The 24,684-nt window shown below is 42.5% G+C and overlaps 1 protein-coding gene across 2 annotated transcripts in view; it reads left to right on the forward strand.

Annotated features, from left to right (window-relative positions):
- The window catches only part of UNC5C (unc-5 netrin receptor C), a 313,167-nt gene that overhangs the window by 178,259 nt on the left and 110,224 nt on the right, over positions 1–24,684 (forward strand). For both annotated transcript variants that reach the window (XM_035111588.3, XM_088660494.1), the window contains exon 2: positions 17,236–17,457. In XM_035111588.3, the coding sequence (XP_034967479.1) occupies positions 17,236–17,457 (222 nt within the window). The remainder of the gene's footprint in view (positions 1–17,235; positions 17,458–24,684) is intronic.

Below are 24,684 nucleotides of genomic sequence, written 5' to 3' on the forward strand. Positions count from 1 at the left end.
AATACATATATCAATTAATTTATTTAAACCCTACTTTCCAGCCAAAACAATAGCTATCCTGCTTTCCAGCAGAAAAGGCTCCAAGCATGGCTTACAGATGATAATAATAATAATAATAATAATAATAATAATAATAATAATAATAATAAGGAAATAAATTGCAAGACCATCCATGAATTCTGGCTTAAAATCTAAAAGGTGCAACACAACAGGGGAAAAAGTCACAGCGAGGAAGAAGAACAAAAATACACCCAAGCACCAGTTTGTAAAGCCACAATTCTTCCAAAGACCTGGATGGAAAAGATTCACTTAGTGTGATGGAATGGCTTCATCTAATTGAGAGTTGAGGGAGAGCCAGAGACAGCTGGTTTCTCAGCAGCACTGATGGAACTGCCCTGCTTCCCTTCCCTTCTCTCTGATCCACATCCAGATGGAATGGCTGCCGCTAGGTGAAAGTTGGGGATAGCCAATGGCTGCTGGCCTCTCTCACATGGAATAGCTGTGTTTCTCTTATGTCCTTTCTGTTTGCAGCTTGATGGAATGGGAGACTTCTTAAGACATGCAAGCAGCCTGATTTAATATTGCGAACGATTTTCTGAATTCTTCCCATTAGCAAGTATATGTCATATACCTGCCCACATGTTCTTTTTGGAATTAACTTTGATGTCAACCACAGAGTGCAATGAAGTATCAGATTTTGAGTTAAAGTATCAGATTTTGAGTGTGGAGAAGGGAGTGTTAGACCAGGAGAGCAAATTACAGGAGTTCTTTTCCTGATTCGACACCTTCCCTTAAATTAAATCAATTGGGGTGGCAGGAGGAAACAGATGATAGCAAATCAGTAAGATTTTACAAAGGGGGAGATGATAGAATTAGATACTGTGGGGGGTAAGGCATGCAATATGTATGTAGCCAGATGCCCTGGATTACAGCACTTTTGTGAACTTTTTAGCTTTGTGGTTGTAGATTGCTTCTGTTAAGTCATAGGAGCCAGATGGAATTGTAATGCCCCACTGTGAGCATGGGAATTAATCAATTGCTGTTTAAATCTTTGAGGGGAAACCATAGGGTGTTAACATCAATGCAGTAGTTGTATTCCTGAATGTTTTACTAAGTCTGTTGGTGGCTGAGAGAGAGAGCAGAGCTATGGAGAGGTGAAAAGTGTGCCTGCTTGTACATAAACATAAAGAGCTGCTTTATGTACAGCTCTTCAAATAAGGAATCTGATCTGCAAGAAGAAAGGTCACTCCAGGAATGTCTTTTAAGCACCAGCTTATTCACACTATTTGGAGTTTTGTTTCCTTATGCCTATGATTTTACATCCATTTTTTTTAAAACATTTATATCCATTTATTAGTATTCTGGACTCCCAATGCACCATGTATGTTATATGGTTATATAATGATCAGCTTTTATTTGCCTTAGATTCTGTCTACACATGCTGGGGCTGGGGAAACTCAGCCAGATGGGTGGGGTATAAATAAATTATTATTATTATTATTATTATTATTATTATTATTATTATTCAGAAACCCAGAAAAATAATGATGCTTCTTTTAGGTAGAAAGGCAGGGAAAGGGAGATTAAAACAGGAAATCCAAGTCAAAAGTTGACTGCATGTAAATTAGCACACAAGAAACCTAGCTTTGAATCTTTCTCTCCTTTTTTATGGAGAAGCATTAAAAAATGAGGCTCATCATTGCCATGTTTGCATGTAGTGCTATGCCAAACAAAAGCTCAGTGCTACTGTGCTGGCTCCCAGGGAGGAAACTGCAACTTGTTTGGCATGGTGTCAAAACCAAAGTTTGGCTTAGCATACGGTCTGAACCTAGGATCATGGTTATGCTCTCTCCTTAACCACAATCTGTAGCCAAGATTTGTTCTTCTGTGGGAACCATGTTTGCACAAAACCACTTCCGCATCCCACGGAGGTGGTGTTGTGGGCTTGCCCCGACCGAACTCTCGCGATGGGGGCTGAGAGCTCAGCCCCCTCGCAAGGTGGGAGTTCCCGCCTCCGTCAGACCCAAGCCGACCAATAGGGTCGGCCGGGAGGCGGGGCTTCACTTCTTTTAAACAAGCCGGAGGCGGGAACTCAGCCTCTTTGCCCCCTTGCTCCCATCAATTCATTGTGTCTTGTGTCTTATTTCACGGGGGGGGGGGGGACATTGCCACACAAGTGTGGAAACCAGGACCATACCTCATGTTCTTCTTCTGTATAATTTAATTGTAAACCAACATGCACCCCAAAACCATTCACTCTGGTGTTGATCCTATTACTTTGAATTTGGGAATGGTGCTGGGTACAGTGATATACTGGTTTTGCTTATGCTGCATTTCTGTCCGAAGCTTTATTTTGAGTTTGTAATTAACATCTTACTGCTTGAGAACAAGACTGCCTAATTCAATATTAAGATAGTCATTATATTTATTAGTGTTTTTTTTAAGTGTGGGCTTTTTTTCTTGCCAGCCTTCTCTCTAGAATGTCACTAATGGACTTCTAATGCAATTGGGACTTATGTAGAAATAAATCAGTCACAAAGGGAAGGATTTATGATCCTTGAAAAATTGGCAGTAGGTGCATTAGATAACTAGTGTTGGGCAAATAATGCATACCATTAGGATCCAAGGAATAAAGTAATGGGATGACATCTAAAAAGTAATACTTGATCATAAGGAAGATGCATTTATATTGCATGCAAGCCATTTTAATTGAGCTAGAATATTGTGTAATTCTGAACAAGCTGTTTTCTGTGTTTTCTTCTTTAGGATTATGTTCCCTATCTGCCATATTAAGGGGAAGTATTTGGTTCCATCTTCTTCTTTTTAAAAATGAGAGATGGAAAACTCTAGACGAATAATATGTGAATGCTAACAGAAATAATTCTTAACTTCTTGTACCAGAAGCAGATTTAGGGCAGTGCGACTAGTTCCACTGCACTGGGTGCTGAGCCTAGGATGTGCCGCAGGGCATCACAACTATGAAGTAGTGAGTTGAGCAGAACGGAAAGTGAGAGGCAGGGGCATCGGATTTTGGCTTTGCACACTACTCAAATCTTTAAAACCAAAGGAAAGTAAAGCCCCCCCCCAGCTTGCACAAAGCACTTGATTATTTATATTTATTTATATAACTGTAGCATGTGATTGCCAAATAATGCCCAGTTAGCTTCATGGAAGGGACGCGGGTGACGCTGCGGGTTAAACCACTGTGCCGCTTGGGCTTGCCGATCAAAAGGTCGGCGGTTTGAATCCCCGCAACAGGGTGAGCTCCCGTTGTTCGGTCCCAGCTCCTGCCAACCTAGCAGTTTGAAAGCACGCAGTGCAAGTAGATAAATAGTTACCACTCCAGCGGTAAGGTAAACGGCGTTTCCATGCGCTGCTCTGGTTTCACCAAAAGTGGCTTAGTCATGCTGGCCACATGACCTGGAAAAACTGCCTGCGGAAGCGGACAAACGCCAGCTCCCTCAGCCTGTAAAGCGAGATGAGCACCGCAACTCCAGAGTCATTCGCGACCTGACTTAATTGTCAGGGGTCCCTTTACCTTTACCTTTTAACTTCATGGAAATGGGATTCAAGTAACACAGTTTAATAGACTACCACCAACTCATGCTACTGGTGGTAAAAGAGCCATGAGTCCCACCTATTACTGGGCCAGGTTCAATATTCTTGCATCAGGGTACAAAGCCCTGAACTTAGGCCCAGGGTACCTTAAGGACTCATGTCAATGAGGACTCATGTCTTCATTGCAGTGGAACCAACTCTGAGATTCCTTCTTATTAGAAATCAGGCAGGCATAGTCCCTGCTGGGCTTCAGAAGCCAGACTAAAGCAGTTTCGTTTCAGGAGTCCTTTAGGAATGCTGTAAGGATGCTTTATTCTTTGATGCTTAAAATTTCATGCTTAAAATTTTGCATATTGTATGTTTTTATTTTTTGTAAACTGCTTTAATACCTAGATGTGGTTAAAAGTAGTACAGACAGACAGACAGATATGGATATATTGGCCAAACTGCATACTCTAGTCATTGCCTTATTCCGGCCCATCATCAATAACAATGAGAAAGTGGCATATTCAACATGGTATTTGTCATTTGATACACATTTAATGGCACAAACTATTACTGAGTTTGAAAAAGAACCCCAGAGGGTCCTATATTTTTCCACTGGGCATAATGCTCAATGTGGTTAATATTTTCCTGGAGAAAATACCTTGTGTGAACAAGGCATGTTTGTACAATCATACCTCATGTTCCGCTAGGTTCATGTTGCGTACTTTCAGCTTGCGAACGTGGCAAAGCCTGAAGTGTATACGTCCGGGTTTCACTGTGTGCGTGTGTGCAGAAGCATTCTGCATTCATTGTGCATGCGCAGAAGCATTCTGTGCACTCCACACATGCGCAAAAGTGCTCTATCGTGCCGTGCACATGTGCAGAAGCGGCACTCTAGTTACGGACTTTTCAGGGTGCGAACGACACCCTGGAACGGATCGAGTCTGTAATTAGAGGTACCACTGCATAAGAGCAAAGTATATCTTTAATATACTTTTATTTAATAACGATCAAACTTTAATATTGACATCTCAGAGTTCTGTGTCTGGCTATCAGCTGTGCTAAACAACAGCAACCTCATTTCTGACTGTAAAGGAATAGCATCTTCTAGGATAATTTACACCACAGGCTTGAGAGTATTTGTAGGAAACCTAGCATTTTTGTTGGACATACATTTTGAGTGTCATATATATAACAGACACCACAAAAGTTATACTTCTCTCTGTGTGTCTCTTTCTCCTTGTTCCGTGTTCTAGCATCAGCTTTCATCTTCATGTAAATACGCCAAACTGTGTCCTAAGTGACAAAGTGTGCCTTAAGGGGACTTAAGAATGAATAGGTTTAACAAAAACTATTTTAGCCTAAGCCGTGTCCATCTTTAATTAGTTATCAAGGTTAAAGGAGGGTCAAGAGCCTGAAGCAGTTTCAGGACTAATGTGTCAAAGAAAAATGAAGCCTTACACTGAGAAGGAAATGATGTAGCTTAGAGGTGCAATAATTCTGTGACCCCGTGTCAACCATTAGGACTACTAATGGTGGTAGGGAGGGAAAACATTTCTTGTGTTGCAGGTGGTTCAGAAGCTCCAACTGCTCAGAAGACAGGCTTTTAAGGAGAATAAACAAAAGCCAAATGGAATAATGCACTCACGCTTTACGAGCAAATTGAATAGATGAGATATTATCTTTTGATCCTGAATTCTTCTGCCAAGTCATTGCCCCTCCAAATCCAAAAATCAGTTATACAAGGAAAGCGAACACCTTATATTAATGATACTGAACTGCTCATAATATGCCGTCACATCACAACCACATCTAATTCAACTAGTGTCAGTTTCCTAATTAGATAAAGTGCCCAGAGCTCACACTTTTGAGTGCTTATGATCTACAGACTGCGTGCTTTTGTTGCATGAGAAAAGACGCACAGATAAAGTTCCCTACTCAATTTGTGATCCACATTTCCTTTATTTTTGGAGCTTAAATATTTTATTAGTCTTAAACAAATAAAAAGAAAAGGTGGTAGCACAAAGGAATATCCATGCAAAGCTTTGTAATAATTAGAAGAAAGTTTCCATAGCATCACACCCCCCCCCCGGCACCTTAAATGGGCATGGCAACCTTTCTTTTCAAAGGAGGTCCTTTTGATAAACTGAGCCAAACCAACTCCATGTTGGCAGCCAATTATTGAATTTCTGCCACAGCAGCTAGGAGAGATTTGTAAATACCCAAGTTCCTGGTCACCTGGAACAATTGCTTTCAGGTGATGAGGCAGGTAAGATCTTCAGAAGTTTGCATTTGCCATAGTCTTATTTACACCAGTTTTGCAGATAGCCACCCCCCCCCCAAAGAAAACCACTACTAGTCCATAACATTTGTAATGGTTTGGTTAGCCAGCTATACCTAATTTGTAATTGGTGGAAACATGTTGGTGTGAGAAACTGCTTTAATGTGCCCCACATTAAAAATGAATGGTGGTGTGATTTTAGCCTTCAGCAGCTTCATGTAGTGAGATGATGATGATGATGATGGTGATAATGATTGAATTTATATACTGTCATATACCCGCGGGTCTCAGGGTGGCTCACAGAATAAAATAAGATCTTAAGTAGGTATGCACCCCAAAAGCAAGAGCTAACTTATGTACATGTCCTAAATCCTAAATTTTCTTGTGTATGTGAATAACGTGGCCCTTTTGTTGCATTACACATTGTTTTAGAACATTGTGAAAGACAGAAGAGCAGCTTGAATGAAATGTTGTACCTTGAGGGAAATGTTAAGAGACCTGGGTTCTTTCTCAGCCATAAACTTTACCGAGTCTGCCACAATCTCTTAGCTTTTGTTTTGCAGGTAAAATGGAGTTGTGGACAATATAATACACCTGAATTGACCATACCTGAAGGGTGGGATAAAAATTGTAAGGAATATGTTGAACTTACCAATATTTGAAATATGATTTTCTGTGACAGACTTTAAGAGCTGCCATACATATTTACCTATTTTAGTTGGCTGGTTGCAAGAAGGGAGGGTTGCATTTTTTAAAAGCACAAGTGAGTAATAGTCCCTTTGGAAAGAAACACACTAAAAACAAGACATTATCTCCTGCCTAATAAAGTTGCCTGTCCAAAGTGGCACCTGCTGTTAATTTCACACAAAACAAGATTTGCTCTTCCAGAAAACCCTTTAATCATAACATTTAAAAACTAAGCACAAATCCCAAACATGCAGTTAACTCCAGCTGCCTTTGTTGTAATGTATTGCAAAAGATTTCACTGAACGATGGAATCCAAAAGCGAATGGAATTACCTTGGCAGCTATTTCTTTTAAATTGCTCTTGAACCATCCCTAAGTAAATTCCATTTGAGAAGAATTTGCTTTAGATCTCAGGAAGATAATAGTCATATGCATTATGATGTAAGTAATAATAATTTAATCCCTGAGATTTAGAAAAAGATGCATTATGTGAATGGATGAGGAGAATTTATTCTAGATCTGTAGCGACAAGTCTGGCAATATAGGAATAAATGTATTGGTGTATGGAACCTGTATTTTTATTATTATTTCAGTATTTAAAATATTTTGGCTGCTTCTCAGGACATGTGCCAATTTAAAGAGGCTTACAGTCAAAATAGAATAAAAAACAATTATAGCATTTAAGAATGCAGTAGTACTAAATGTAAAACATTTTAGAATATTTAACAGTGCATTTTTATGTATTTATTTTACAAAAGTATTGAGACAGGCCATCACATACCTGGAAGGCCAGTTGGAAAATAAATCTTCAGGGCCTTCCAAAAAGCCTGCATTGTGTTGGTCCAATGAGAGGGGATTCCGTAGCCATGGGGACACCGTAAAGAATCCACTCACCTTACTGAATTAGGGTGATTACGCTTAATGTTTTATTATGTTTTTATATATGTTGGGAGCCATCCAGAGTGGCTAAGGCAACCCAGTCAAGTGGGGAATAAATGATGGTGGTGATGGTGATGGTGATGGTGATGGTGATGATGATGATGATGATGATGATGATGATGAAATAAGACGTCCCTATTTTCATCGGAAGAAATTTTGAAGGGTATGAAACTGGTGCAATCTTGCAGAAATTACTTACCTCATCAGAGGCTTGCTTTTGTCCACTGAGACTGATGAGACAATGCAACCCTACGAATGTCTACTCTGAATTAATTCCCACTGAATTGGTCTCACTTCCAGGTACATTTATAGCACGGGTGTCAGACCCAAGGCCCGCGGGCCAAATGCGGCCCGCGAGACCTCGCCATGCGGCCCGCGAGACCTCATCATGTGGCCTAGAGCGCCAGAATGCAGGGCGCGCTGAGCAGCCCGCCCGCCGCCCGCTGCCGCCACTGCCACCGCCGCCACCGCCCTGTGCTGCCTGGGGTCGACTCCCGCGTCTGCAGGGGGGCGTAGTTGGCCCCCTGCACCAGCCCCTCCCCGCCGCCGCATCATACCCTCTGCCAGCCAATAGGGCTCTGGGGGGCGGAGTCCAGCTGCAGCGGGAGAATTTCTCTTTGCTGGGCTTCTGGCGAGGCATCACGGCGCGCGCCACGGAGCTCCTGAGGGCAGCCAGCGTGTTCGCACTGCCCGAAGAGCTCCTGAGCCACTGAGACCGCCGCCGCGTGAGTGCCGGGGGTGCCTGCTGGACCCCCCCCCAGCTGAACACAGAGAGAGAGAGAGAGAGAGAGAGAGAGAGAGAGAGAGAGAGAGAGAGAGAGAGAGAGAGAGATCGACCAACCCTACTGCGCAAGCGCCATTCATTTCCATGGGAGTTCGCCCTGCAAAGCCCCCTGAAATGAATGGCGGCGGCAAGAGTGGATCGTTTCCTGAGCCATTGAGTAAGGTTAGTGGCCGCTGGAGACGCAGGGAGGGAGGGAGGGAGGCTCTCAGAAGTAGCCGGAGCCCACCCGGGCAGATTAACCCTTGGGCTGCTGGGTACCATCAGCTCATTCACCCGCTGCCTTTCTTCCGCTGCTTTCGAGAGAAGTCCGGCTAGGCGGCAAGGCTGGAGTTGCAGGCTGATGCAAAGGAAGGGGCTTGAGGAGCTGGGGACGGGGAAAGAGATCTCTTAGAGATCTCTGCTGGCACCAGAGAGGGATGGCTGGTCGGGCAGTTTCAGCTCACGGAGGATTGTTTTCTGTTTGAGAAGCGGGGAGGCTATTGACAGGGAAGCGAGCGCTCACTTTCCCTCTGGAGAGCTCAACAGCTGCTCTCGGGCTGGCAGCGCCTTGAAATCAATTTTAAAGAGAGGGAAAGGGGAGGAGAACAAGCGGAGATGGATGGAAAGAAGGCGGGAGGGAGGGAGGGAGGGAGGGAGAGAGAGAAGGAGGGAGGGAGGGAGAGAAGGAGGGAGGGAGGGAGGGAGGGAGGGAGGGGAGGAGGACAAGCCGGGAGCCTCTGAGGGGGAGAGCGAGAGAGCTAGGAGACAACGAGGGAGCAGCCGCTTTGCAGCCGGCCTCAAGATCTCACATCTATACACTCTCCGATCGATGGCAAGGAGGGATAATATTTGTCAGCTGCAGTCCTCCCCCACCTTTTCCATTCTAACCCAAGAAGGGAGGGAGCCGGTGGAGGCCGTCTGTCTAAGAGGCGTTTCCTCTCGGTTCCAAAAACAAAACAAGAATTAGCCCATTATAAAAGAGGAGAGAAGAACCCCGCAAGCGAGTAAAATCTAGTCAGAAAAGTTAAAAAAAAAAAGTTAATGCCTTGTGTTCGCCATATGTGTAATAAACAGTGTTTGGCAATATTTGTATGTTTTTTTAAAAAAATTACTCTCTGTTACCAAAAATCATTTTTCAATAAATTGAATACCTACTTGCCATTATTCTGACTATGTTTTTGCTTTCAGAGCTAGTTATTACTTACATTATTACAAAAAACAGTAATAATTGAATGCAGTGACAATAATTTATAATAATAAAGAGTGGACACATAGTCCTACAGATACAACCGGCCCTTTGAGGGTGAGCAAACTGCTGATGCGGCCCCCGATGAATTTGAGTTTGACACCCCTGATTTATAGGATTGCAGCCTTGGGGGCTTAGCTTTGGCTGGACTGTGCTCTCATTCTTAGAGCACAATATCAATTACAGCTAGATGATGTGTCAGACATAACTTGGGCCACTCACTGTAGACAATTTAAAGTTTATTGATTTCACTGACATCTAGTATTTTTACAAGGTGATGCTCTGGGTCACTTATTTTAATATGCACAAGTACAATGCTGAAGCATGAAGGTAGAAAAATAATAATTCTGAATTCAGGCCTGCAAGTATTTCAAGACACTGGATTAAGTTTGCAGAAGTGGGCATTGTAAAGTTGACTCCTCAATAAAAATGAATTGCTTAAGTGAAAGCAGTTTAGCTAATCATCAGGTCTCTTGCCCTGGTTGATCATGTTTTTAGTACACTAGAATAAAGATGAATGTGACATTTTCTAGAAGGAAAGTAATATTGTGCATGAACAGGTCCTGCGATCACTTTGGAGAATGATCATGAATACTTCTGCTACGGTAGCTGTTTTTGACCAATAGAGTAGAAAGAAGCATTGGGCTCCAATATTGCTTTTGAAAAATCAAGGACATGTTTGTTTGGGCAAAAGTCAAAGCTAGGTTTCCCCAATCCGCATGTACCACCAATTATGATTATCACCTTTTCAGGAACTGAAGTACAGCATTAAAAAAACACAAGTCTAAGGCCCAAAACTTTCAGTTCACAGTAACCCAGTAGGTCATAACTTCGATTTATACTAATGCTATACTGTATTTAAAACCATTATAAGATACTCAGAACATAAAAAAACTCATTGTACTGAATTCATACTTTTATTTTTACCATTAACGTTTGCCTTTTCTGCTGTCTATTTTATTGTTTACCAAAATACCATGACAGAAAAGCTCAACATGTTGGTTATGGCATTTGTAGTAGATTGCAGGCCAGGAACTCCTGGGAATGGCAATCAGTATGTAGAATAGGCTTGCAGCCCAATCCAAACCCAACATCCACCAGAACAGGAAAACTGGAATTGGTGGATCTTTGGCTTTCCTGGCTAAACTAGGACATTCCAAGGACATGGTGGGATGGAGAAAGGCAAGAGTTATACCTATATCAACCCCGTTTCAGCTTGGTCATGTCATGTGACCCTACAAATTAGCAGAAAAGGGCCAGAAAAACAGGAGGTGCGAGTTGAACTCCTCCTGAATCAAGTTTGGAATAGGGTGGTTTGTGGTGGCATAAATTACACCAGCATAAATTACATTGACTTTCTATTGTTAGTGTTGCTTTGTACATAAACGTTAGACCACAGTGCTCCTGTTGGGACTTTAAATACAGCAACAACTGGACTCCTTGGTTCTTTTGTCTAGAGTTTGCTCTCAGTTCTTCCCTGTCTACTACAAGGCCTGTGATGGATTAGTAACCCAGGGCATTCTGGAACACTGGATAGAATGAAAATGGATTTACGGTACTAGAAACGTTAAAAGTTTTCTCAACATTTTGAGCTTTGGAAACAGGCTGAGGCTGCATTCCAGAGAGGACCCAAGATACTTTGTTGCCTGAGGCAGAAAATCCAAAAGGCACCTCAGATGTAACGATAGCATTTATCCCTATTAGTCGTGTCCTAAAATCCACTCCCTTGATGGCCTGTACTGTGGTCACGTGAAACTAGGCAAACAGTGCTAGGTGCATTCTCCTTATTGCCTTACTGCTTTTACTTTGTGTTTTTTAAGAACAGGAACATTTAACACAGTGCTCAGCCCCAAGAAGTTTGTGGTCAGTGAAGTCATGGGAAAGCATTTTGGTTGTGCTTCCTAGAATGGAAGTGGCTGTGCCAGTGTGGTAAGGGACAGCAATAAAGTAATTTCAGTTTGTTTTTCTCTCTACTCTGCCTCATTCCCACTTGCTGATCCAGTTACAGTGAAGTGCCCCACTGAAATCATTCAAGCATGCCAGAATGTAAGTTTTAATCTTCACAGTGCTTGCTGACCAAAATGAGAGACTCCTTTTGCCCCGCAAAAGGATTCTTGTGAATCCTGGATGTATGTGTGTCCCGATGTAGTTAATGCTGAGGAAGAAGCCCCCTGTTCATGTACAAAGACTATCCAGTTATCATTTCATTTACAAGGAAAGCAGGTTTCTGCCTTAGCTCTGATCCAGGTGAGTTGAATTAATGCTCCACATTTTGTGGATTATAGCAAGGCTATCACACAGCAACAGCGAGATACGACGGCACCTTTTTACTGTGCTTAAGCATGCCCAGGTTGTAATTTGCTCTCCCCCACTCACCCACCGTTATAGCTGTTTATCTAAGGTATATACAGGAATAGGACTTGTAAAGACATAGTTTGTCTGCCTGGGAGAAAAGGAAATAATGTTTTGTGCTCTTCCTTCAGGAGATCTAATCGCATCTGGGAACCCAGAAAAGCACAAACTGAGTTTCCCGCATTGATTCCATCAGCCTGATAAGGCTGTACCTATTACTCCTTAGCGGTGTGCAGCAGATGTGTAGGCTAGAGACCTGGAATGCTGACGGAGATGAGAATGCGCCATCTGATTGTTTGGGTGCTTTTTTTCATAGGGTGTAGAAAAAACCAATCATTGTTCCATTATTAGGCATTCTCTTCTGCACAACTATTATCTTGGTGAATAATGAAAAATGTAAACCTCACAAATGAACGAGAACGTGTTTGTCTGAAAAACATTTTGAAGCGAGTGTGTAAAATGAATGCCATTCTATTCTTAGCCATGCTGGGTGGGTGGGTGTTTTCTCTCAGTGCAATCCTACTTCTAAGTCTACTCAAAAGTAGGCAAAGGTAAGTCAAGGTAAAGGACCCCTGGATGGTTAAGTCCAGTTAAAGGCGACTAGGGAGTGAGGCACTCATCTCGCTTCAGGCCGAGGGAGCTGGTGTTTGTCCACAGACAGCAAAAGTAAGCACCCTTGAATTCAATAGGACCTACTCCCAGGAAAGTGGGTAAAGGATTGCAGACTTGATCTCTCAAAGAACAAGCATGACATGACTGAGCTGACCTTTCCTCTCAGCCCTATTGTTGAGTGATGACAGCTTCTAGATGCCACTAGTGAAAGCAGGATAGGGACCAAAGGTGGTCAAACTAACCCAGGAGCAGGGTGTTTCCTCCACCAAAGGTGTGGTGTAGTGGTTAAGAGTGGTAGACTTGTAATCTAGGGAACCGGGTTCGTGTCTCCGCTCCTCCACATGCAGCTGCTGGGTGACCTTGGGCTAGTCACACTTCTCTGAAGTCTCTCAGCCCCACCCACCTCACAGGGTGTCTGTTGTGGGGGAGGAAGGGAAGGGAGAATGTTAGCCGCTTTGAGACTCCTTCGGGTAGTGATAAAGTGGGATATCAAATCCAAACTCTTCCTCCTCCTCCTCCTCCTCCTCCTCCTCCTCCTCCTCCTCCTCCTCCTCCTCCTCTCACCTAACACCACAGTAAAATATGTTGTCAGTGAAAGGTCCTTTTTTGAAACAAGGCTCTTTGTCAGAGATCTATATATCACAAATCTGGAACTTTAAGTACAGCAGAGAAATTCTAGTTTACTCTTTGATAGCACGGTTATGAACATTATCTTCAGTAAATGTGTTGGGAGCTCTCAATGAAAAACAATACTTTTTTTGCAGTCGTCAGGAATTAGCTAGACAAGACAATACTTATTTAATTATAAAACATATGCCTGCTTTGTTGGTTTCCATCTGTCTCTTTGCTGATTTGCAATTAAATGACCAGAAGAAAAAGATGTGCCCTGAAGCTATGGGGCGGGATGACTCATCTCTAATGGTTACACTTTATACTGTTTTTGTGCATGTGTGTATGTGAGGTCCTATTCACAATCTTCTTCTTTCTGCTTGCATCTTTGAAAAGTATTTGGGGATGCAAGCACAAAATGGTTAAAGAGAGGGTAGGGTAGATGTAAATAAGGCAATTTAAAATCAACAGCACACACACACACATATCAATTTTAAACCAGTGTAAGTTCCCCATTGATACTACATCATAGGCTTCCTAAACAAATCCAAAATCTGCAAATCAGGCAGAGTGTTCCTATCTGATAATGATCATATTGATTTTTAATCAGCATTGAAACGCCTCCTTTCACTCATTTTGCTAGATCACACAAAATGCTTCACCAGATGCTGACTTACCAAGCCGCTGTGAATGTGTGGACTCATACTTACTGAGGAGAGAGCTTAGCCATGATTCCCAGTTCGAGCAGCATGCTAAACCAAACTTTGGCTTAATTTAGGTCACATTCGCACTATACATTTAAAGCAATATTATACCACTTTAATGGGACGCGGGTGGTGCTGTGGGTTAAACCACTGAGCCTAGGGCTTGCCGATCAGAAGGTCAGCGGTTCGAATCCCTGCGACAGGGTGAGCTCCTGTTGCTCGGTCCCAGCTCCTGTCAAACTAGCAGTTCGAAAGCACATCAATGTGCAAGTAGATAAATAGGTACTGCTACAGCGGAAAGGTAAACGGCGTTTCCATGTGCTGCTCTAGTTCACCAGAAGCAGCTTTGTCATGCTGGCCACATGACCTGGAAGCTGTACGCCGGCTCCCTCAGCCAATAATGCGAGATGAGCTCCGCAACCCCAGAGTCAGTCATGACTGGACCTAATGGTCAGGGGTCCCTTTACCTTTATACCACTTTAAATGGTCAAGATTTTCCCTAAGGAATCATGGAAGCTGTAGTTTGTTAAGGGTTCTGAGAGTTGTTAGGAGACCTTTTTCCCTCTCATGGAGCTACAATTTTCAGAGTTGTTTAACAGTTGAACTCTCTTCCCAGGGAACTCTTGAGATATAAAGGCTCAGACAGCCCTTAAAGTATCCTTGGCCTAAGTTGTTTAGGACTCCAATAACTCTTTTGACAATGTGTAAATGGACCCTGGTACCTTAGTTCACTTAAAGGGAAATGTTGAGGTCAAATTGGTAATTTTGTAGGAAGCAAAAAGTGTTTTGTTACAGACTAGTTAAATGTTTAAGGGACATTTCAGCCTTTCTGCAGCTTTTTTACTGGTTCTTTGGGGGGGGGCGTTTCCAGTTCTTTACCATACTACTTCCGGTAGTGGTGTGACTGTATGCAACAACATTAATTTATTGCTTTTTTTAAAAAAATGATTTGATTGCAAAAAGAGTTAAATACAGTGTTTTAAATGACAGGACTCTTTTAAAAAAATCGATTTGTGTCGCATAAACAGTTAAATACTGTGCTTTTAAATGACTGTGGAAAGGTTTGCATTCTGCTAATACAGTTTGAGAGGCTCCGGAGGTCCATGAAACCTCAAACCCTCTTGATTTACCTACATCCAATAAAGACACGGTGTAACTCTAGCTATGGAGATAGATATCGTGGTAGCAATCTATCCAATCCCTTTCATCTGTCATTGTTCCTTCTTTATCTGTCTGTCTGCAAAAGCTGTGGCTGGAGGAAGAGTCTTTCATATCCTTTGTAATTCTGGACACAGGAAAATATAGGTATATCTAGTGTAAAGAAAGGTAGTTGACTGACATTTAATCTTCATGAAGACTGACACGAAGGGGGGAGCTAACCTTCTGCAGTATTTCTAGTTTGATATTCTGTGGCGCTTTTATTGATCATCTCCGGCGTCGGTCACTGCCTATAACGATAACTGCTTCAGAGGCAGAAAAGAGGAGATTGAATAAGGCCTTCAGGACTGTCAGCTTCTTACTGATAGATCTGTCAATAGTTACTGCTCCCTCATCCTTTTACCACTGTGAGAACTGTTTGTCTTGGGCATCTTGGATGCTCTTGCATATCGACACTAGAGTTTAAAGCCAGCGGGGTGAGCTTTCCCCCGTGAATCACTGTGATTTTTCCCCTTTAAAGAACAGAATGATTGTTGTTGTTTTAAGATTCTAACAAAGGAGAATGATGAGGCTGTCTGAAAATGAGTTCGTTCCTAGCAGTTTAGGTCAGTTTACTTCAGTGAACGGAATTACCATACTGATGTAAGAAGCTGAAGTTGATTATGAGATCACAGAGCAGGAGGATTATGGTTAACTGACTTGGGTTCATTGAAATGGGTCTGTGATGTCAGCTCACTTCCGAATTGCAATCCCTGTGCATAATTCTCAAAGCAACCAAAGGGAATTATGAGTTCATAACAGAATCTGGATTCCAGTCATGGTGAGTGGTAGCCATTGTGAAGGGTAACAGATGTTCATCCTATGTTAATTGATGCCCCTCGCTCTGTAGCCTACCTGTAGTTATGACTCCATCCAATGCTGGTACCCTACTTATCCATGGTGGTCAGACTATCCTGAGCTATCCTGGGAGCAAAAGCAAGAACTCCTGTCAAAATACAGAAAAGAGGATTCATTAACAGTAAATTGAGCACCCTGACTTCACTCTGGTTGCAGCCAAAGTTAAACAAATCCTACTGCTATTCTCATTGCTCTCATTGGATGATTTTGGCTTCTGTAAGAGATTTTACATCTGTATTACCTGAGATGGGTTTTATGGATGCAGTCTCAGTGGATAAAGAAGGGCGTAGTTCAGGGAATCTGCTTTGCATGCAGAAGGTTCCTGGGTTCAATCCTCAGAATTTCTAGATAGGACTGGGAAAGATTAAATGATACTGAGCAATATGGGCCCAGTAGAAGACAGCTTCCTTTGGCTCAGTTAGCTTGGGCTGGATTCAACTGCCCCATCAGATTCCCTGCCCCATGCACTCCCCCAACTCCCCCAACTCCCCCAAATCCATTTTGGAATATAAGAACAGCGTGTGTGGGGAGAAGCATAAATGATTGAACTGATGGAACAATATTCTTTTTGCTACATTGAATTCTACTCATCAACTCCAGAGACCTTAAACAGCATTATTCTCAACTGATTCAGGAAAGGCCCACAGTAGGCTTCCATAGGTGTATAAGTAACCCGCATGGTCTTAGTCTCATTCTTCTCAGTTTCTATTAAATCATTGTTTTTGAGGTTTTGGTTACTGCACATGTACCTAGGCCAAATTTGTAATCAGTAGGCACCAATCTTGCATATAATGCCACCTAGACTATGGTTTAAAATTAAAATTTGCATTTAATTCCTCAGATGGTAGAAGAATGCAATCTTCAGCCATGAGATCTTTGATGGTGAACAGGGATAAACCCAAATTTACCACATAAATGGCCTTTTGCCTGAAAGTCAGTCAGCTACTCCATACAGCAAAAAGATAAGTGTTTTGATTAAACAACTTAATACAACCCTACAAAGCCACCATACTCCTGTTCTCATTATTACAGTAACACTTGCATTATTAAGATACTGAGAAATCAGTGCTGCTCAGCAAGGAAGAGGCCACATGTAGAAATATTCGAGGTGTACACATCGAATCCATCTAAACAGGTATATCTCTTTGTCACCAGTATTGTAACTGTGTGTTAATAGAGCCTGCTGTTGGGAAAAACTGAATGCGCCCGCTTGAAAGGATAGCTGCAGTTTTGTCATAACGATTCCCAAAAAAACTGTCTTAAAATCAGCTATATCTTTTATTCGAAACACTCATAGGGCAATCTTCTAAGAATATGTATCATTCATATAAGGATTGCCATCTCTATTTTCTTCTTGTGATGAAAGCTGAAAAACAGTTTCAAGTTCAGATTCAATTTTGTTTAACAGCTTGTTAACGTTTCCCTTCCAACTTCTTTTCTTGCAGATGATGACTTTTTTCATGAGCTCCCAGAAACCTTCCCTTCGGACCCTCCAGAGCCACTTCCTCACTTCCTCATTGAGCCTGAAGAGGCGTACATCGTGAAGAACAAACCCGTGAACCTGTACTGTAAAGCTAGCCCTGCCACCCAGATCTACTTCAAATGCAACAGTGAATGGGTTCACCAAAAAGACCACGTGGTAGATGAAAGAGTTGATGAAACATCTGGTGAGTTGTTATTGTTTTGAGAAAATGTACTAATGGCTATGTTGGATAAATTATTTAAAATATAATTGCATAAGTAATCTCTCTTTACTGTACTGCTGGAAAAACAAAAAAAATGTCTCCTTAGTTGTGCTTCATCATAACTTGGTGGTAAAAACAGACAGCAGGGGAAATTCTAAAATCTGATACCATGACACACCATGACATGCACACCACGACAATGTTAGCTCTCAAGGAGTATTGATGAGTAAGAAGAGTAGGATACAGAATGCTGGCCCTGTTATAACCTAATCTCTATGGCTTATCAAGTGGAATTAAAATGCAGATATGCAGTCATCATATATGCATCAGGCAAACAGTATCAGATGCATGTAGAGGGATTTCCTTGACATAAAATGTGGATTTTTATCAGCCTAGTGTACATGTCATTTCTGTGTGTGTGTGTGTGTGTGTGTGTGTGTGTGAGAGAGAGAGAGAGAGAGAGAGAGACCTTCACTTATTGGTCTATGCCAGGCATCCCCAAACTGCAGCCCTCCAGATGTTTTGGCTTACAACTCCCATGATCCCTAACTAACAGGACCAGTGGTCGGGGAAGATGGGAATTGTAGTCCAAAACACCCGGAGGGCCGAAGTTTGGGGATGCCTGGTCTATGCCAAACAGACTATGTACAAAACCTGAGTAAAGCAAATCTATATACCCAGTTTTCTCATGTACAAAACATGTATTTGAAGAGGTCACTGTCACGTGTTCAATCAACATATGGAGGTTAGGCACACCATGGTGTGAAGCTTGCCACAGTAATTGAGTTCTTCCCACACACATAGGGAAAAACTACTACTGTACTGGTTTACATGTGGTTTGATTCAAGTCTGAGATGAATGCACAGGTCTGAGACTGAATGCACAGGCAGACATTACGTCCCACATCCATTCAGGATGATGAATGCATGCACACCATAACAACTGCATAGGGCTCAGGGCTCCCATTGACTTCATTGACCACATTTAATATCATGGAAAAATCTAAGAGGCTTAGAAAACATCCCATGGGCCATAAACATATTTGTGTCAATGATATGATTCCTCTTGTTTTGAAAGATTAGTAATCAATATACTTTGGGTCACATACAAGATAGAGAGAAGTGGAGCTTAGTGCTGTCTGACAGCAATGAAAAATAACTGGCTAGCAAGGAAGGTGATTTCTTTCATATGGGAATTGTACCAGCACTTGGCCTAATTACTCAGAAAAAATAATTCCACCAGATGCCTTGGAAGTCTCATGTGAATTGGACTTTATTTGTTTCAGCTCATTTATTTGCACAGAGGCTGTTTTTTTTATTAAAAATGCACTTTTAACAGTGCAGTGCTGTGCACGATTTGAGAATAGGAAAGCAGTGAGGCAATCACTTAAGTTAAACTGGTGCAGGGAAAACCCAATACCTAGGTTTTTAGAAGTAGAAGAAACAGATAAATTAGCACAACTGCAATAGTTAGGAAATTGTCTGATTCATTCACACGCACACACGCACACACATCGTTTGCCCATCACAGTAGACCAAGGTTTGGCTTACCGGGACCTTGCAAATATTCTGGCTCCATAGAGGAGCTACCAACCCCTGCTGTGCTAGTTTTACCACAGCAACACAACCCAGCCAAGCAGGGCTGTCTTAAGCCTATGCAGCACTGGGGTGCAAAGATCCGCCCGGCGCCCTCCCCCCCAGTTGCCCAGTCCCAGGCGCGCAGGAGGGCAGAGCCAGCTGACTGCCTCAACATCTCACTGGCTCGGTCGCCTCCGAACTCGCAGCGCAGAGCCGCCCACAGCAGAAGAGCCCTCCACGGCACTCTGACCGACGGGCAGGCTCTTCCCCAGACTCAACTCTTGGGCCCCGTACTCTTGACCTGGCACCCCTGAGAGCCCGGCGCCCGGGTGCCCCGCACCCCTAGTGCCTATGGGTAAGGTGGCCTTGCAGCCAAGGTTTGGCATAGCATGTTGTGTGAACCCCAGATCCTAGCTGAAGTCTTTCCTCTGTAACCACAATCTATTCTATAGCCATGGTTTGTCCTATGGTTACAGTTCGTGGTTAACCATGGTCCAGGTTGGGATGATAATGCCATATGGTGCTGTGCTAGAAGGACTGGGGAAAGGAGCAAAGCAGGTGCCTGCTCCTCTTTGGGAGCTCGCCATGTTTGTACAATTTTGGTAAAATATAGTTTGGTTTACCATGATGTGCAAATAAGGCCATAGAGAAAGGAAGAGAGAGTTGGACGGATAGGCATAGATATGCACAAATGCACAGATATTAATTTCATGTTGGCATTTAGATGCCAGGCCCAGGTGGTCCTAGTTAGTAATGAGTGTAAAAATCCTGTTCCTCTATGAAATTCAAGTAATTTCCCTCCTCTTGATCCAAATCCAAGAGGTTTTACCCATGTAATATAACTTAGCAGTGCTATGCTGTGAACAGCCTTTTTGGCTGTGCCACATTTGAAAGCAGAGCAATAAATCAAGATTATGCAGCATTTTAGGGTGCCTGTAGATGCTGTTTTATTTTTCTCAATGATGCTTAAGTTCTTAATAAACAGGCTTGTAAATAGCCGTTTAACCTCACATAAGTGTTTACCAGTGAAAGAAGATTAAATTCACATTTCTCCTTCCTGTCGGTATATCTGCATCAACGCTCAAGTAACAGGAAGCAAAGCTCATCTTAAGTTGCTTCTGAAATGCCAGTTTTGAACCAGATTTTCTTCTAAGTCCTCAGATAGCAAGCAATGACAAGGGAAACAAGACAAGCAAGTAGTAAAATGCATGTGTGAATGGCAAAATCTGATCATGCATTCTGTCCTAAAAGGCAGGTGTTAGCCAGAGATTACAGGGACGAAGGATCAGGAATGTGAAATAAAAGCATAATGTTCGATGTACTTGGCACAGCAACTTATCTGGGATTGTAAAAGGTAAAGAGATAAGGAGAGAGAAATCCACTAAGGGCTGTAAAGGATTACATGTTCATGAACTCAGAAGCACTGTAAGGGCCAAGCCAGATGAAATTGGTGCAGTAGTTTGTGTATATTCCTGTGTGTGTCAGAGTGTATCTGAAAGAAAGCGAGACGGAGGGAGAGAGGAAGAAATAGAGAATGAAAGAATGAATGTATTTTGGCACTGATCAATACAGCAGCAGAGCTGTATATTCTGTTTCAGCTATGACTGACGATGCAGAAGTTCTGGAGAGAGAGTGCCTTAGTTATCCCAATTCCCATTGAGAATAACTAGAAATATATGTCCTTTGAGGCCCAATTATTTTAACAAAAAGAATCTTATACCCACTTGCTGACTAAAGGTTCAAAGTTAATATCAATATAAGTCTTGTAAAGTGCAGTGCTTAAAAGTATGCCTGAGTATATTAGACCAGGCTGCGTTCCATGGTTATCCTCCAGAGTGTTGACCTCTAGTGTTAAAGCATCTTGTTACTAGAAGTGCAACTGGAGAGGTTGGGCAAGTTATCTTGCAAGATTTGCCCAGCTTTAGCTTGCTCCGCATTGCCCTCTGACATTAATGAAGCAAAGTTCACCACTTAATCTGACCCAAACTTCCTTTCACCTTCTCCAATAGGACTTAGAGCCAGCAGACCCTCCATGTATGTAGCTGCTTTTGCAGCTTTTATGATGACTTGATAAACCAATGTGGAAGCATAGATTATTTTGCAATCATTATAAATTAATCAAAAGAGAGAGAGAAAACCCTGATCACCTCTCCTTCCTGACTGTTTGTTTTCTTTCAGCATGTTGGATACACTTAACTTCATTTTTGAAAAAATGCATTTATTGTTGCAGTGCATCTTTTGTGCCAACTAGTTCTGTGCTGCAGCCAATTAACTAATCCAGTTGCTTAAAATGGACTTCAGCATCTCAGATTTGCATGGTAGCCAAAGACATTTTTCTGCCTGAAGCAGAGCCCCAATAGTTTGCCACCATGCTAGGGGCACTCTAAGAAGCCTTGCTGAATCTTTCACCAATTCCTGTCTTCATAGTATCACCTGAAGCAAGTTGCTTCTGCTCTCACCCTATTTAGTGCTTCTTGAAACAGGAAGACCCAGCTTGGCAGGCTACTTGGCAGATCAGAATTGTTTGTGCTTTGTATTTTGTGATAGTCTTGGCTCTTGAGAATCTTGTTTAAGGACATCATAGCCAGAACTGCTTGATGGTACAGTATTATTATTATTATTATTATTATTAAGCAATAATAATAAAGCAACTACTCTATTCTGAACTTAAAAATGGAAAGCGTAAAGCTGGTCGTCAACAAAAGAGGTTTAAAGACTGTCTCAAGGCAAATCAGGACGCAAGGGAGAAACGTGCTAAGAGGAAGAGACACTTGGCAAATCCACACTGTGATCAACTCCCACCCGGAAACCAATGTCCCCACTGTGGAAGGATCTGTGGGCAGTGGCGTAGTAATGGGGGGCGAGGCTGGGCAGGGGCAGCAGACTGGACGGGGCTGACCACCTCCGACAGCCACTGCCATCGAGGAGAAGCCCCAATGCAAGCGAGACTGCCTCACTCCGCGGCTTGCTTGCGGGGTTTGCCGTGGCGCCATGTCATATGTCTCTTGTGTGCGCATGTGTCATGTGACACGATGTGTGCGTCATGCGTGATGGACACCCCACCCCCTGGTGGAGTGCCATCAGGTTTGCCAGCCTGGGCAGCCAGCTACACTGCCGCGTGTGGGTCCAGAATTGGCCTCCACAGTCACTTACGGACTCATTGTTAAAACCGTGTTCATGGAAGACAATCTTACTTGGCTATGAGTGATTGCCAAAGAGAAAGAGATTATTATTATTATTATTATTATTATTATTATTATTATTTAAATTTACACCCCACCCTTCTTCCCATAAAAGCCCAGGGCAGCCAGCAGGCAAATTACAAAACAATAAAAATATCTATAAACCATTCTAATACAGATGCAGACTGGGAAAAGTCTCTACTTAAGAGATCAAGGTTCTCAGTAGTAATTGAAAAGACAGTATTTAACAGGAGTGGATAAATTCCAGAGGGATGATGCCACATCACTAAAGACCCGTTATCTATATTGTGTGGAAAACATCTCCTGATATCATGGTTTCTTCAAGAGGCCTGCACAGTGCATGGCTCCATTGGGTATAGAAGGATTAAGACCATTTTTCAAGTGTGTAGCTAATTAACAGCCAGTACAGTTCATTCACCAGTGGAATAACATGGTGTCGATATCCTGCCCCAGTGAACAGTCATCCCGGCACATTTTGCATTACCTCAAGGACTGCCCCACATGAAGCACATTGCAGCAATACCACCTGAAGGTTACCAAAGCATGGACAAATACAGTTCTTGTGCTTTTAGGTTAGGGATGATATTTTCTTTGGAGCAATGGCCAGACCAAACACACCTGCTGAATGCACAAAATAGTTTGTAAAACTTTACTAAGGCTAAGGATTAGAAGAAACTCTTCAGTTGTGAGATGATCAGATAACTGCATCAAAGAAGTTTTAAGTCAGCCGAGGTTAAACACATAATCAACAGGGCAATAGCAAATAGAAAGATTTTGGTCAGGAAGCTTAAGTGCATCTGCCAGAATTGCAGGCTGCATGAGCAATAATGCCACATGCTAGACAAAGATGTTCAAAAACTCTTGCAGTATACATGGTGCAGAATGTATATCCCATTTGTCTTGTCACTGGGTAGCTGTATTTCATAACACTGCTATAATTCTCCAGTAACATCATAGCCATAAAATATGGAATGTGGCTTTTCCTACTCAATATGAAGTATCCATGCAGGTTTTTTTCCTTTATCATATTTGACGTTTAGATTGCTGTCATTTTAAGTGTCTCTCAGGCTTCCCTTCTCCTTCCTTCACATATTTTCTGCTGGCTATTTGAGAACAAAGAGGCTCATAAGCAGCATTATTAAAAGCATGGCTTTGCAGCTTCTAAATCATGCTTTTTCAGGAAGGAAGGAAGGAAGGAAGGAAGGAAGGAAGGAAGGAAGGAAGGAAGGAAGGAAGGAAGGAAGGAAGCCCAGGCCTTCAGTGGATGAAGGACAAACACAAGGCAGCAAGTTCCTTGTGGTTATATTTGCCAGAGCAAAACTTCCCATTTTACATTAAAAAACAACAACAAGCACCTTAAATGGAAAAAAGTAAAACACATTGAAGCTTCAGAATAGCACAGACATTTGGTAGGTTACAAGTAATCCAAAATGCCAGATATTTTGAATGTTTATAATTTTCATAATTTGCTAATGCAATGTCTTCAAGGAAGCTTCCTGACCCTTCACTTTGGTGTTACTCAGCCAGAATCATGGGAGTACTAGAATTACCATTCCCTAATCCATGATTCTGTTGTATGAAATTCCCTTTCATCACTGTTTCTAGGACACACTATCCACTGGTGTTGGTACTGACTCTTTTTTGTACCTTAGTAGATAAATTTGTGTTAGGTAAATCTACTGATTTTCCAGAGACCAACAAATTATGACTGCACAGAAACATGCAAGCCCAAAGTTAGGTGTCAGATTTGGACTCCAGCATCCTTTCTTCGCTACTCTACAGCAGGAGCATGGCATTAGCAACAGCCTTTTAAAAAATGTAATCTAGAGGTAACCGAGATTGGCAAGCTTTTTCCAGTATTGCCTTCCCACCATCATATGTGAACTCAGAATTGTGCAGTTCACCACTGTAGCATCTCTCAACCCAGATGGGAGGTAGAGACAGAGGTAAGCCGAAGAGGAGGGGCTGGATCATTGGTAACTGAGGGCGACTCTTGGAACTGCCTGAGGTTTCAGCCCTCAGTAGGAATCTTCTCGTGGCTGGAATTATCAAAGCTTCAAAAAGTCAGAGACAGGGTCCATACAGAGTAAGCTCATCAGGGTCTGAGGCAGTGGTAGTGATGACAGGTACAGTCAAAAGGTCAACATCCAGATGAAGCTGGATTAGGCAAGGCAAGGATCACACGTCTGCTGCTGCTGTTACTGCTCCTTGTAACAATACATTGCTCAGTTGTTCAGGCAAGGCTTTATTGACCTCCAAGAACCATGGTTGACCTGTGGGCTCTGGACTTCATAGAGTTTTTGCAGGAGTGGCAGATCACTGGTGGTGCAGGGGTTAAGGCTCCAAGTCCTGATGATTAGATGCCCAGTTTGAGATATATGCACCCCTGCTGCATTACAATGAAACATGGAAAATATGGCCACATCAGA

This window comes from Zootoca vivipara, chromosome Z1 (genome assembly GCF_965207765.1).
Source record: "Zootoca vivipara chromosome Z1, rZooViv2.hap1.1, whole genome shotgun sequence".
In the NCBI taxonomy this organism is placed as follows: domain Eukaryota; kingdom Metazoa; phylum Chordata; class Lepidosauria; order Squamata; family Lacertidae; genus Zootoca; species Zootoca vivipara.